Source organism: Bactrocera latifrons, unplaced genomic scaffold (genome assembly GCF_001853355.1).
Source record: "Bactrocera latifrons isolate USDA-ARS-PBARC rearing strain unplaced genomic scaffold, ASM185335v1 scaffold_37, whole genome shotgun sequence".
In the NCBI taxonomy this organism is placed as follows: Eukaryota; Metazoa; Arthropoda; class Insecta; order Diptera; family Tephritidae; genus Bactrocera; species Bactrocera latifrons.
The window spans coordinates 1,918,291-1,929,962 of NW_017537012.1; the positions used below are offsets into that span (position 1 = coordinate 1,918,291).

Below are 11,672 nucleotides of genomic sequence, written 5' to 3' on the forward strand. Positions count from 1 at the left end.
GAACTTGCTAATTAAATTTTTTTGCAATTAAATTWAAAAAATCAAGCTTTTACAATTTTTTCACCAGATTCTTTGTGTAACTTTCAATATTACAAATAATAGTAACTTTTTCAAATACGCATTTTACTACAATTTTAACAACCATATTCAGTTTTTGAGATTTTTTATTGTTTTTCACAAATTATGTCAATTTAATATTTATTTTATAATATTTCACTTACGCTGCGCCGCGCTGCTGGAGAGCAACAAACAATTTATCAGCAGCAAAGAAATGTAACCAAAACTATTGCCGAATGCAATGCGCATTTTATTTATTATTTATTAGTATTATATTTTATTTGTATTTGAGTGTAGTTAAGTAATAGTGTGAAATAATATTATCTTTGAATTAAATTAATTTTTTTTTATACTAATTTTTCATTTGCACTAGCAAAAACAGCAGCGAAATTCCAAAAATAAATTATGCTTAAGAACGTATGAAAATCAAAAATAATTGCTTTTTGTCTGCTCTTTAGATATTTTTATTCACAAAGTGCTTTTTTATTATTCTTAAATTTTATTTTATTTGTCTTGTCCACTTCTTTTACACCTTAAAACAGTATTTGCCTAATTTGTCTTTCACTTCACTGCTTGCTGTGTTAGCTCAAAGGCATGTTTCTGCAACTACTGACCACGCGAAAGCCGCAATCAAACTGTGCGCCATCAACTACGTTGTCGTAGCCATCGCCAACATTGTGATTACACKCGTCACCAGTAGCCTCTCTAAAATGCCACAAACTCATTAACGCGGCATACACCTACACACGTTGCTGTGCTCGGCCCAYAATTTCAATTGAGATAGTGGCGAATAACCGCTTTAGTGGCTTTATTCTCGTACACTAAATTAGCAAATTGACGAGGACCAAAAAAATTCCTATTTTTCGCAAATCAGCCCCTCAAAGGCGCAACTTATGTATATATATTGTGATGTTTGTGATGACGATTTCGCTGGTTGGAACTATGTGGGATTGGTAGCTTTATGAATTTGTTTACTTTGTTGCACTTTTGCGAATATTTTTTTCTTAATTTCAATCCATTGTCTGCATTTGTACTAATGTCCAACTTACATTGTATTTCGCGCCAGCTCGTGCTGCTCCGTATATGTACATATGTAACTGCAAATGTCTTGGAGGTTTCAAAGCCTTCAATTGTCCCCGAGATCAGTTGTTTTGTATAGTGTTATTTATAGATTTATATTTACACCAATTTGCATCAGCTCTCATTATTGTATYATCTGCTTTATACCTCATACGATATTTCTTTATCCTTATGTTCTCTTTATCCTTATGCACTGTTTTTTTGTATATTAATGTCTTCTTTTTCATTTTGATTTCAGCGGCATGTGGAATGTCCCTTATGTGTCCAGTGTTTATCTGATCAAGAGTAGCGCATTCAAACATATCTCATATCAGCATCGCGATTATGACCCCGATATGGCAATGTGCGAGTCACTACGCAGAGCTGTAAGTAAAATCATAATATTATATATGTATATGTATGGTATATATGAACATTGGTTTACTTACGTGCGTTTGAGTACTTAAAATGTCTGTTTTCCGGGTAACTGTACTGAAAAGCGCCAAAAAGTAATAATAATTTCACGTTCGATATTCGTACGAAGCTCATCTTTCGTCGTTGGCTTATTAGCATAGACGATAGACTTGACGTAAGCACACAGGAAATAGAATAGTCGTTTGCTGTCCCGGTCTACTTTTGTRGTGTCCCTATTGAAAAAGCCMCTATAATTAACAATTGAAGTTTTTGTTTTTAAGAGAATTGTAAGATTTTGGGCTTTTAGGGCGAGATTTAAATGAAAACAAGCAAAAATCCTAACTTCATCTGCACCGAAGCTATAATACTCTTCACAAATAACGAAGTTTCCATACAATAACTTAATTTTGAACGTTCAGCTTGYATGACAGCTATATGCTATARTAATCCGATCTGAAAAATTTCTTCACATATTGTAGCGCTGACTTTCAAATAAAAAAGGTTTTCATACAAGGACTGGTAAATTTAATGTACCCTCTTGAGAGTACTATAATRAAATATTACTTAACTGTCATAAATACTCCTAAAAAATATTTTCTTAAACAGTTTTTAACTCATATCAAACTATATGCTTCTTATTTCCTACAGGGTGTCTTCATGTACGTCACCAATCAGCATATCTTTGGCCATTTGGTAAACACCGATAACTTCGACACAACGGTCGCGCGTCCTGACTTTTACACGATATTCAGTAATAAATACGATTGGGTTAGAAAGTACATACATCCAAATTATTTTAAACATTTGGAACCAAATACAACCATTGAGCAACCCTGTCCCGATGTTTTCTGGTTTCAAGTCGGTACCGACGCTTTTTGCGATGATATGGTTGCGATTATGGAAAACTTCGGCAAATGGTCGGATGGCAGCAATAAAGATGCGCGTTTAGAGGGTGGCTACGAAGCGGTGCCCACACGTGACATACACATGAAACAGGTGGGATTGGATGGTGTGTGGCTGAAGTTCCTGGATTACATTGTTCGTCCGCTGCAGGAAAAAGTTTTCATGGGCTACTATCATAATGTGAGTGCGCCAGTTGTGCATTTAAGCTTATCAAATATTTTTAAACATATTTTTTTTATTTATAGCCKCCACGTTCGCTAATGAACTTCGTTGTGCGCTATCGCCCAGATGAGCAACCCTCACTGCGTCCACACCACGACTCCTCCACATACACTATTAATATCGCGTTGAATAGCGTGGATGTGGATTACGAGGGCGGTGGCTGTCGTTTCCTACGCTACAACTGTCAGGTGGATAAGACGCGCAAAGGTTGGATGTTTATGCATCCAGGTCGTTTGACGCACTACCACGAAGGCTTACCGGTGACAAATGGCACGCGCTACATAATGATTTCGTTTGTTGATCCATAAAYGTGGCATTTTGCKGTCTAAATCAGCGGCGGAGCACGCYATAACGCCACAGTCGCTTAGAATTTAAGCAGAAACTGCCATTGGCCTGTCCAAAGATTACCTTTAGTTGTTTTGTAGTTGCTTTCGTTATGARTACATTTATGTAAATGGGCACAGTTTGTCGCATCTCGAAAATCTTTCTCAGTTATCGTATCGAATCGTAAGAGTCTACATAATTCTATATTACCGCAGAGTCGAATACTAATAATAATATACAATACATTACTTATATACACACCAATACATATGCAAATGCATATTTTCCCCCAAMAAATGTGAAAATCTAGTTGCATGCATATCGTGCATAATTTGCTGAATACTCGTCATTACCAATGAATTTACTATATTTTACAATACTAACTAACAAGTGAAGCTGCATTTAACCAAACAATCACAATGAATTGAAGCAGTCAAATTGTACTCGACAATTGACAATTTTTTACAACATTTTATATTTACCTTAATAATTAGCTGATGTATGTGTTTGCTAAAAAGTGATTGCTTTATAAGCCATGAAYAAATAAACATTTTATGTAAAATAGTAATATAAAGCATGTGTTTTTTGTACACAATAAGTTGATTAGAGTGCTTCATGTTCTTTGTTATCATAGTTTTTAATTACTTCATCACGTAAATTTGAGGTACGGTTAAATAATTAGAAATAGTGAAAATTTTATTATTTTTTGTTTAACCAAAACTATGATGATCATGTGTTTGTAAGCATTAGAGCGGGTTGATTTACAAAGAGGCAAAGAAACGGAAAATTCGCGTATGCGAGAAATGTTTTACGGATTATTCTGAACCAATTTGCCTAAGAGACTTTGGGTCTAAAATTGTTTTCAAGCCGGTCATTTTTGAGGCGAAGTTTTTTAGGGATCATAAAAATTTTGAGATATGAAATTTAAGACGTAGTGCACTTACTGCCTATTTTATATTCATTAATCATTTAATGGAATCGGTCAGATCGGACAACTATTTCACATATTTCCCATACAACCGATTATACGGATTTGTTAAGCATCGCATTAAAATTCGCTGGTCCAAAATCGGTTTTAGACGCATAGTTTCTTGGACAAAGTGGTTCGTAATGATTCGTTGAACGTTTCCTGCGTACGCGATTTTACAGCAAAGAAAAATCGATCCYCTCTAGTATGAAGGGTTTGTAAACTTCAGAGTTTAAGGATTGAATTGTAAGGAAAATATGTGTATGCGTGGTAAACTGTCCTTGTGATCAGAAGCAAAAGGTTCCAATAAAATATCAGAAACTTAAAAATAATTATCCATCAACAGAGGAGAGTCGAGTTAAAATTTTTGGCTGAAGTTTTTATTTGTAGGAACTTAAGTTCATTGATTTCTTGCGTAATATGCTTTTGTGTATTTCTACTGGCATAATTACGTAGGCACTAGTGAATCGTAAACCGTCATTTACATTATGCAAGGCTAGTAGCAAGTTTCAAGATGGTAGCTGTGCGCTGGAAAATAATCAATACACAATGATATATTCTCAAATAAAAAAATGTTTCCATACAAGAACCTGATTTGGTTTAGTCAATTTGTATGACAGCTTTACGTTATAGTTTTCTGATAACGATAATTCCGACAAATGGGAAGCTTCAGGAAGAGAATAGGATGAGTGCAAAATTTCAGATCAATATATTAAAAACTAAAGGTACTAGTTCCTTTTATGTGTAAACGTCAAAATTCTTCAAAATCGAGTTATATTCCTTTTTTGTGGGCACGTATTTGTATTTTTTTTATTTCCTAAAGTTAAATATTAAGCAGCTGTTCAAACTGGCTGCTAATAACAGGTTGCTGTACAAAGTACACAGTTTACTTAACAGCATTGCCATAGCGAGCAGAGTGTTAATCAACACTCAAATGTTTGTGCTCTCCGCTGACCATCATTTACAAAAGGTATTTTCAATACAAGTATACACACTTGTATTGAAAATATCTATCTACGTACATGTTTTCATATATATATAAACATGTTTGTGTTTCTATATGCATATGTGCAAACTTACAAACATTTAACTTTTATAAACGGTTAGCTGTGCTGTCGCATTTTCGTACTCGGCTCTGCTGTTTACAGCTGCTTCCGTTCCATATCTCTGCTATTTCGCCAAACCACCGCTGTTAATWTGTAAATCGCATTTTGCCTTTGCATTGGTCGCCGCTGTTAGCTTTTATTATCAATTTGTTTTCACATGTTCCACTTCAGTCTTAATAAGATATCCAGTGAAATAAAACGTAGTMGCGCCTAATGGGTTTGCGGTCAAAATATAGATTGCACATTTTTATCGGCAAAATACTTTTTATGACGCTGTTCCGGCAGCATATATATTTATTATCACTTTGACTTGTGGCTATTATCGTGTTTTTAAACGACACATAAATTATAAGCGCATATGTTTGTATGATTGTGCGTGAATTGTGCGGTGTAACGGCATAGGCTACGCCGCTCATTGGTAGGTACTAGGCTCTTTGCTTTTTGTTTTTTTATTTTTTACGAAATAAACCGACCGCTTTACAGCGCGTGAGTAAATGTGCGGTGTACTAAAACGTTAATATCAGTTATCCTTTCGCAGCGCGCATGAAAGGAGCTCTCGCTGGTGTTGACATAAAATGTTGTGCGTTGGAATTTTGGTACAAATTATTTAGGATAATTGTTGTGTGTTTACCTAAAATTAAAATATACATAAATGTGTTGGTTGCGTGAAAAAATAGTTTGGAAAACATATTTTATGCCTAGACGCCATAAATTATGCTTGCCAAATTGCAGTGAATAGTCTGAAAAAGTGATTGATTTGTGCGAATTGAGTAGGTAATCTTGTGGTTTGCTTTGTGTGAAATTTCTTGCTCTTCTTTTGTTTATTTATACTGTGTGTTGRCATTGTGTGCGCCTTCAAGTCATTAACTGTAAATGCTGCCTTGACGTAGCGGCTGCAAACATGTGGCCGGGCAAAAGGATGTAACATGCTGCAGGTTCTGTATATTTATTATTTGTGAATTTAATTTTCTATAAAAAAATTAAATAAAAAAATTTCAAATTAAATAAAATCTAAAATTCTTTGCCTTTTCACCTTTTTGTGCAATGATCACTACACTGAAGGCCGTCGGTCGGTTTGGTCGCTCGGTTGTCTAAGGCAACGCTGCAAAACACCTGAGCGGTGCTGCCGTTTAAGGGCTACTTTTCGTTTATTGTTTATAAACAACAAATTTTTGTTTCGCATTAATATCGGTGTGGCAGCCGGTTGTTACTCATATGCATATTTGGTTTATTGGTCGTATAATTAATTTGTAATGTGCGCGTGTACAATGAGGGCTTTGTTATGCAGCGTTCAATAGCAGCCAAGCAAATACGCTATTTTATTAAAATTTGTTTAATTAAACTTTTTTTATAACTGACTTAAAATACAAATACCTGTATGCAAATATTTCATAAGCATTACCAGCGCTGATAACAACAACAAGTAATAATAATAAAATGTTATTTACAAGACGTCATAAGTAAGTGAATTAAAGCAAAGCTTAATAACTGAAAAGTTCATTGCTGTATATACATACACACATATATACGAGTACAAGCAAGTGTATGCATATAAAAGTGGCCAAGTATATTGTTTACATTTGGCGCATAACCAAAGCAAATTTTGTTTGAGCGTATAACAAAAAATACAAGACGAAATTAAAAAAYAATAATAACAAAACAGTCATCGTCTCAATCTCAGCAGTTGCAGCATATACAATGTCTACTTACTTACGTAGTTAAAAATAAATCTGGTAAGTCRCAACAGCAAATTTACATACAAGTAATTTTAGAAATTCTTAATTTAGTCTGCGAGTCTCATAAACTTTACATAACGAAAAGTTACAATTTGAATAATTACCTTTTAATGGGTAAATTACTTAGCTGCTTTAGTCTTTATATAGTTGTGGATTACTTTAGTAGCAGTAGATATTGCTATTGTTGTACTAAGGTACATATATACGTAAATTTGTACGATGTAATTTTGATGGGATTAGTAAAGTTATCAAATGTAGCTTCTTAAAAGCTTTGACCAAAAACGCCGTGCCTCTATGTATATGCGAACTAATCGCTAAGTTATTGAGATATTGAACTAAAATTTTGCACACGTTATTTTTTAATCAAGAAGCTACTCATTTGCCGCCGGCGCCATTATCGGATCACTATAGCATATAGCTATCATACAAACTGGTCCATCAAAATTAAGATAAAGATTTTTTATACCGTTTTATGCCATAAGAAATTTGCATGTGACGGATATTATGCTTCGGTACTGTAAAAGACCTCGTTTTACCTTAAAATTGATGTCTCTGACCTTATACCACGATGGGCGCTCCTAGGTGATCCATTGCTAGTTTGTAAAACTTTAATTGGTTTACCTTTATTTATTTACGTATTTACGTCGATGGAAAGAAAAGTAGTAAGAAATTGGCATAAGCGATAAGTAAGAAAGTACAGTTTTCAAAAATATGTGTGTTCCTTAACTAATAATAACAAGTAAGGAAGGGCTAAGTTCGGGTGTCACCGAACATTTTATACTCTCGCATCAAATACCGTATTTGTGTAAAGTTTTATTCCGCTATCATCATTGGTTCCTAGTGGATATATTATACAGAGAAGGCATCATATAGAATTCAAAATAGCGTTATATTGGAAGAAGGCGTGGTTGTGAGCCGATTTCACCCATCGTACATGTCTTCAGGGTGTTAAGAAAATATTATGTACCGAATTTCATTGAAATCGGTCGAGTACTTCCTGAGATATGGTTTTTGGTCCATAAGTGGGCGACGCCACGCCCATTTTCAAGTTTTAAAAAAAGCCTGTATGCAGCTTCCTTCTGGAATTTTTCTGTAAAATTTAGTGTTTCTGACGTTYTTTGTTAGTCGGTTAACGCACTTTTAGTGATTTTCAACATAACCTTTGTATGAGGTRGGCGTGGTTATTAACCGATTTCTTCCGTTTTTAAACTGTATATGGAAATGCCTGAAGGAAACGACTGTATAGAGTTTGGTTTACATAACTATAGTAGTTTCCGAGATATGTACAAAAAACTTAGTAGGGGGCGGGGCCACGCCCACTCTTCCAAATATGCCACTCCCTAATGCGATCCTTTGTGCCAAATTTCACTTTAATATAATATGGGCCGATTTTGCCCATCTTCGAGCTTAACCTTCTTATGATGCCAAGAAATACGTGTACCAAGTTTCATCATGATATCTCAATTTTTACTGAAGTTTCAGCTTGCACGGACGGACGGACAGATGGACAGACAGACATCCGGATTTCAACTCTACTCGTCACCCTGATCACTTTGGTATATATAACCCTATATCTAACTCTTTTAGTTTTATTACTTAAAAACAACCGTTACGTGAACAAAACTATAATACTCTCTTTAGCAACTTTGTTGCGAGGTGTAAAAACTAAGTGTAAGTAACAACATTTTAGTTTGAAGTACTTATTTTATTCTCCCGTTCACTTGACATTGCTGTTGTTGTTGTTTAAAATGTACTAGCACGCCCATGTTAATTGYTATCGTATAATTGTTTTTACAAATTCGCAAACGTGGTATATGCAAGTTATCACTTATTTTCTGTTGCGAATTGAAAAATAAAAAACAGCAAATATATGTAAATTTGTATGTATGTATGTGCTTACTGTGTGGAGTATGTGTTATTTATGCATATATTATATTTACATATATTTGAAATATAAGAACAAAGCACTTAAATGGATTGAAAAGATGAATTTTATCAAATATGTATAACGAACTAAATGTTGTGAAATATAATAAAAATAAAAAAACATGAAAAAGTATAAAATAAAAAAGATACTTTTCTTTTTTTCTCTTTTTTTACTCCGGTTGCACCAAAAAACTTTTCACAAATACAAAAGATTCCATATAAAAACCTGGTTTTGATCGGTCAGTGTACATGGCAGCTACATATATGCTATAGTGAACCGATCTAATCACTTTGTTCGCAGATTGTATCTATGTCGTAGACAATAATCTGTGCGAAATTTCGAGAAGCTAACTCGTAAAATAAAAAAGTTTTTCATGCATATTTCGATAGTTCAGTTTGTATGACAACTTATTGCTATAATGATTCGATCTAAATAATTTCTTTGAAGATTATACCGTAGACAATATCACATATCAAATTCTCATCAAATGRAAAAGTTTTCCAAATAGTAGCTTAATTTGATAGTTCGGTTTGTATGACARCTTTATGCTAAAGTGGTCCCATAACAGCGGTTCGAATAAATGAGTGATTTCTTCGATTATYGAAATAATCCGATTTAGCAGAATGAATTTTAAAAGAACAGACACACATGTGCTTTGCATACATACTCACTTTTTAGCGGTGTGGATTGCGCTTTAATTTTCTTTTTTTAATGTGTCATTTATGTGCAAATAAATTGAAATTGTTGCAATGAGTAATGGTATTGTGTCCATTATTTTCTATTACTTTCTAACTAAACTATCAGAAGCAGCTTGCATTTGGGTTTTTTGCTATTACGCCTTAAAACTAATCTTCTGCTCTTTGTCAATACCTTTGATTTTATCATGAGTTATGAACTCAACAAATTATAAAGAATTACAGTTAAGATATAAACAAATAATATATTGGGCTTCAACTTGTATTGGATATAATCTGTTACGTGAAGTAATGCGTTTCAATTGCTAAAGGTGTAGAAGGCTGTTATAAAGTTCATATGCAGCATTTGTCTGCCATAAAAGTCCTCAATTGTAGATATCAGAGGCATAGGTACACTTGACTTAAGGGGTATTCTGGTTTTGATGCATACCTCTTAAAAAAATTGGCACGTGACCCGCCTGGAAATCTCATACCGAAAAAAATTATTAATCTAGAATAATAACGTAATATTCGGAATTACGGAAATGGAAAAAAAATTCCCGAAATTTCTTTCTAACTGAAAAAAAAACAAACAAAATTTTACTCCTTTTTTGACCGTTTCGAATTAAAAAAATAGTAAAAATTGAGATTTGAGAGTATAGCTATTGTAGAGTTCCTCTCCACCTAGTCTTTGCAACGGAGTGAAGGTCTTGCTCTTCCTCTGCTTCCCCTGGCGGGTACTGCTTCGAATACTTTCAGATCTGGAGTGTTTTCGTCCATTCGGACGACATAACATGAGCTAGAAGATGGAGTCATGTGTAGAAGGTCACGCAAGTGAGAAAAGTTCTCTAAGCGTCATTCACTGGGAGTGACCAGAAACGATTCTTTTACATATAAGCTAGCTCACGACTTCTGGACCTAGACCAAGTATCCTCTGGGTAACCAAAGAACATCCGTTTATAGCGAGAAGGCGAATCATCCCTCCCCAGGCTCTGTCTCTTATACACATCTAGATGTGTATAAGAGACAGCCCCAGGATGGTGCGCTGGGTTTGGGACCCGCCACGTAAAAAACATTCCCAGTGAAAAGGAAACAAGAGAATCACATGAGAGGGGTCTTTTTGAATATATCAATTACATACAAATATTAGATAATGTTGTGTAGTCTTAAATTTATGTACTTAGTARTCATGCAGTGAGTGCTTTATTAGTAATGGTATCAATTTAATTATAAATTTGTATTGGACTGCATAATTTCCATAGAATTATTGATAAGAATTGCACAATTGAGGGCTTTATACTTTTGTAAGTGAAACGGAAGCAAATAAARCTACAAGTCGTTAAAGTTCAAGTGCGACTGAACTCCATGAAGGSTTGTCCTCCGAACGTGTGACTTGGTGAAGATCAGTTATGAATCACATAAATAGCAGTAGGTGAGTGTGGTTTGATGAATCAGTAATATTATAGATTTACTGAGAAATAATAATCTATAATGAAATCAGAGATAAGAAAAAAAAAAAACAAACAGACTGATGAAAAATTGCTCTTGATATCAGGGAATCGTTCAAAGATAGGAAAATTTATTTCCAGAAATAGTGCGTCTCCAAGAAGTCTGACTACACCAACTATATTTTTTGACAAGGTTTTGTAAAAGATTTTGGCGATATTTAGTTTTAAAACGGCCGAGTGGTGTTAAAGCTTAGCAAAACCAACTAATTAGTTTTATTTTCTCCTTTAACGAATTGCCATCGCATTGTACTACTGATTAATAGTTTATGTTATTTCACAGTGAATTATTAAGTTAAAAAGAATGTAACACTTTTTTGTCTAGTTGTGACAAGTGACCTTTTCATTTATTCTATTTCCTCTCACAGAAAATGCCTTGAGCTCAAGAAAAAATACTCGTAAATCAYGCTGTGCTGGCAAGACCAACATTCAATGATCAGCGCAGCATTTAAGTATACTTTTGCTTTTCTCCGTTTTGCAAAAGTCTCGCATAGATTTTCAATTCTATTTTATCCCATTAGCTTCTTAGGAGCTTTATGTRCACGCCATTAAGCTTGAATGAAACTGCCGTTGTTTGTTTGTTTACGAAACAAATTAGGAGTAATGTCGGTGATAATAACACGTATATATGTATAKGTACATATGTATGTGTAATATGTGTGTATACATAGCGATTAGGATTGAGCGCAGATAAAGCCAGCGACATAAAAATAAAATGTGCAAAATGCAAATATGAAAATCTATGTGACACACGTATGTATGTGTTTATATGTATGTA

The 11,672-nt window shown here is 34.2% G+C and overlaps 2 protein-coding genes and 1 long non-coding RNA gene across 5 annotated transcripts in view; 2 read left to right on the forward strand and 1 right to left on the reverse strand.

The window, feature by feature from the left end:
• LOC108971984 (immunoglobulin domain-containing protein oig-4) overlaps positions 1 to 369 on the reverse strand; it is a 1,928-nt gene extending 1,559 nt beyond the window's left edge. Inside the window, exon 1 of the mRNA XM_018938367.1 lies at positions 222 to 369. Within this exon, the coding sequence (XP_018793912.1) occupies positions 222 to 306 (85 nt within the window). The 5' untranslated portion in view covers positions 307 to 369. The remainder of the gene's footprint in view (positions 1 to 221) is intronic.
• Positions 1 to 3,553, forward strand: part of LOC108971983 (procollagen-lysine,2-oxoglutarate 5-dioxygenase 1) — an 18,821-nt gene extending 15,268 nt beyond the window's left edge. Inside the window, exons 9-11 of the mRNA XM_018938366.1 lie at positions 1,376 to 1,502; positions 2,179 to 2,613; positions 2,679 to 3,553. Of these exons, the coding sequence (XP_018793911.1) occupies positions 1,376 to 1,502; positions 2,179 to 2,613; positions 2,679 to 2,963 (847 nt within the window). The 3' untranslated portion in view covers positions 2,964 to 3,553. The remainder of the gene's footprint in view (positions 1 to 1,375; positions 1,503 to 2,178; positions 2,614 to 2,678) is intronic.
• A 1,679-nt stretch (positions 3,554 to 5,232) lies between these two features.
• Positions 5,233 to 11,672, forward strand: part of LOC108971986 — a 19,641-nt gene continuing 13,201 nt past the window's right edge. Inside the window, exons 1-2 of one of the 3 annotated variants that reach the window (XR_001993596.1) lie at positions 5,233 to 5,470; positions 6,449 to 6,785. This is a non-coding gene — a long non-coding RNA (uncharacterized LOC108971986). Of the gene's footprint in view, positions 5,471 to 5,549; positions 5,827 to 6,448; positions 6,786 to 11,672 lie in introns of those variants that run through there. The other 2 variants (XR_001993594.1, XR_001993595.1) reach the window with 2 other exon arrangements.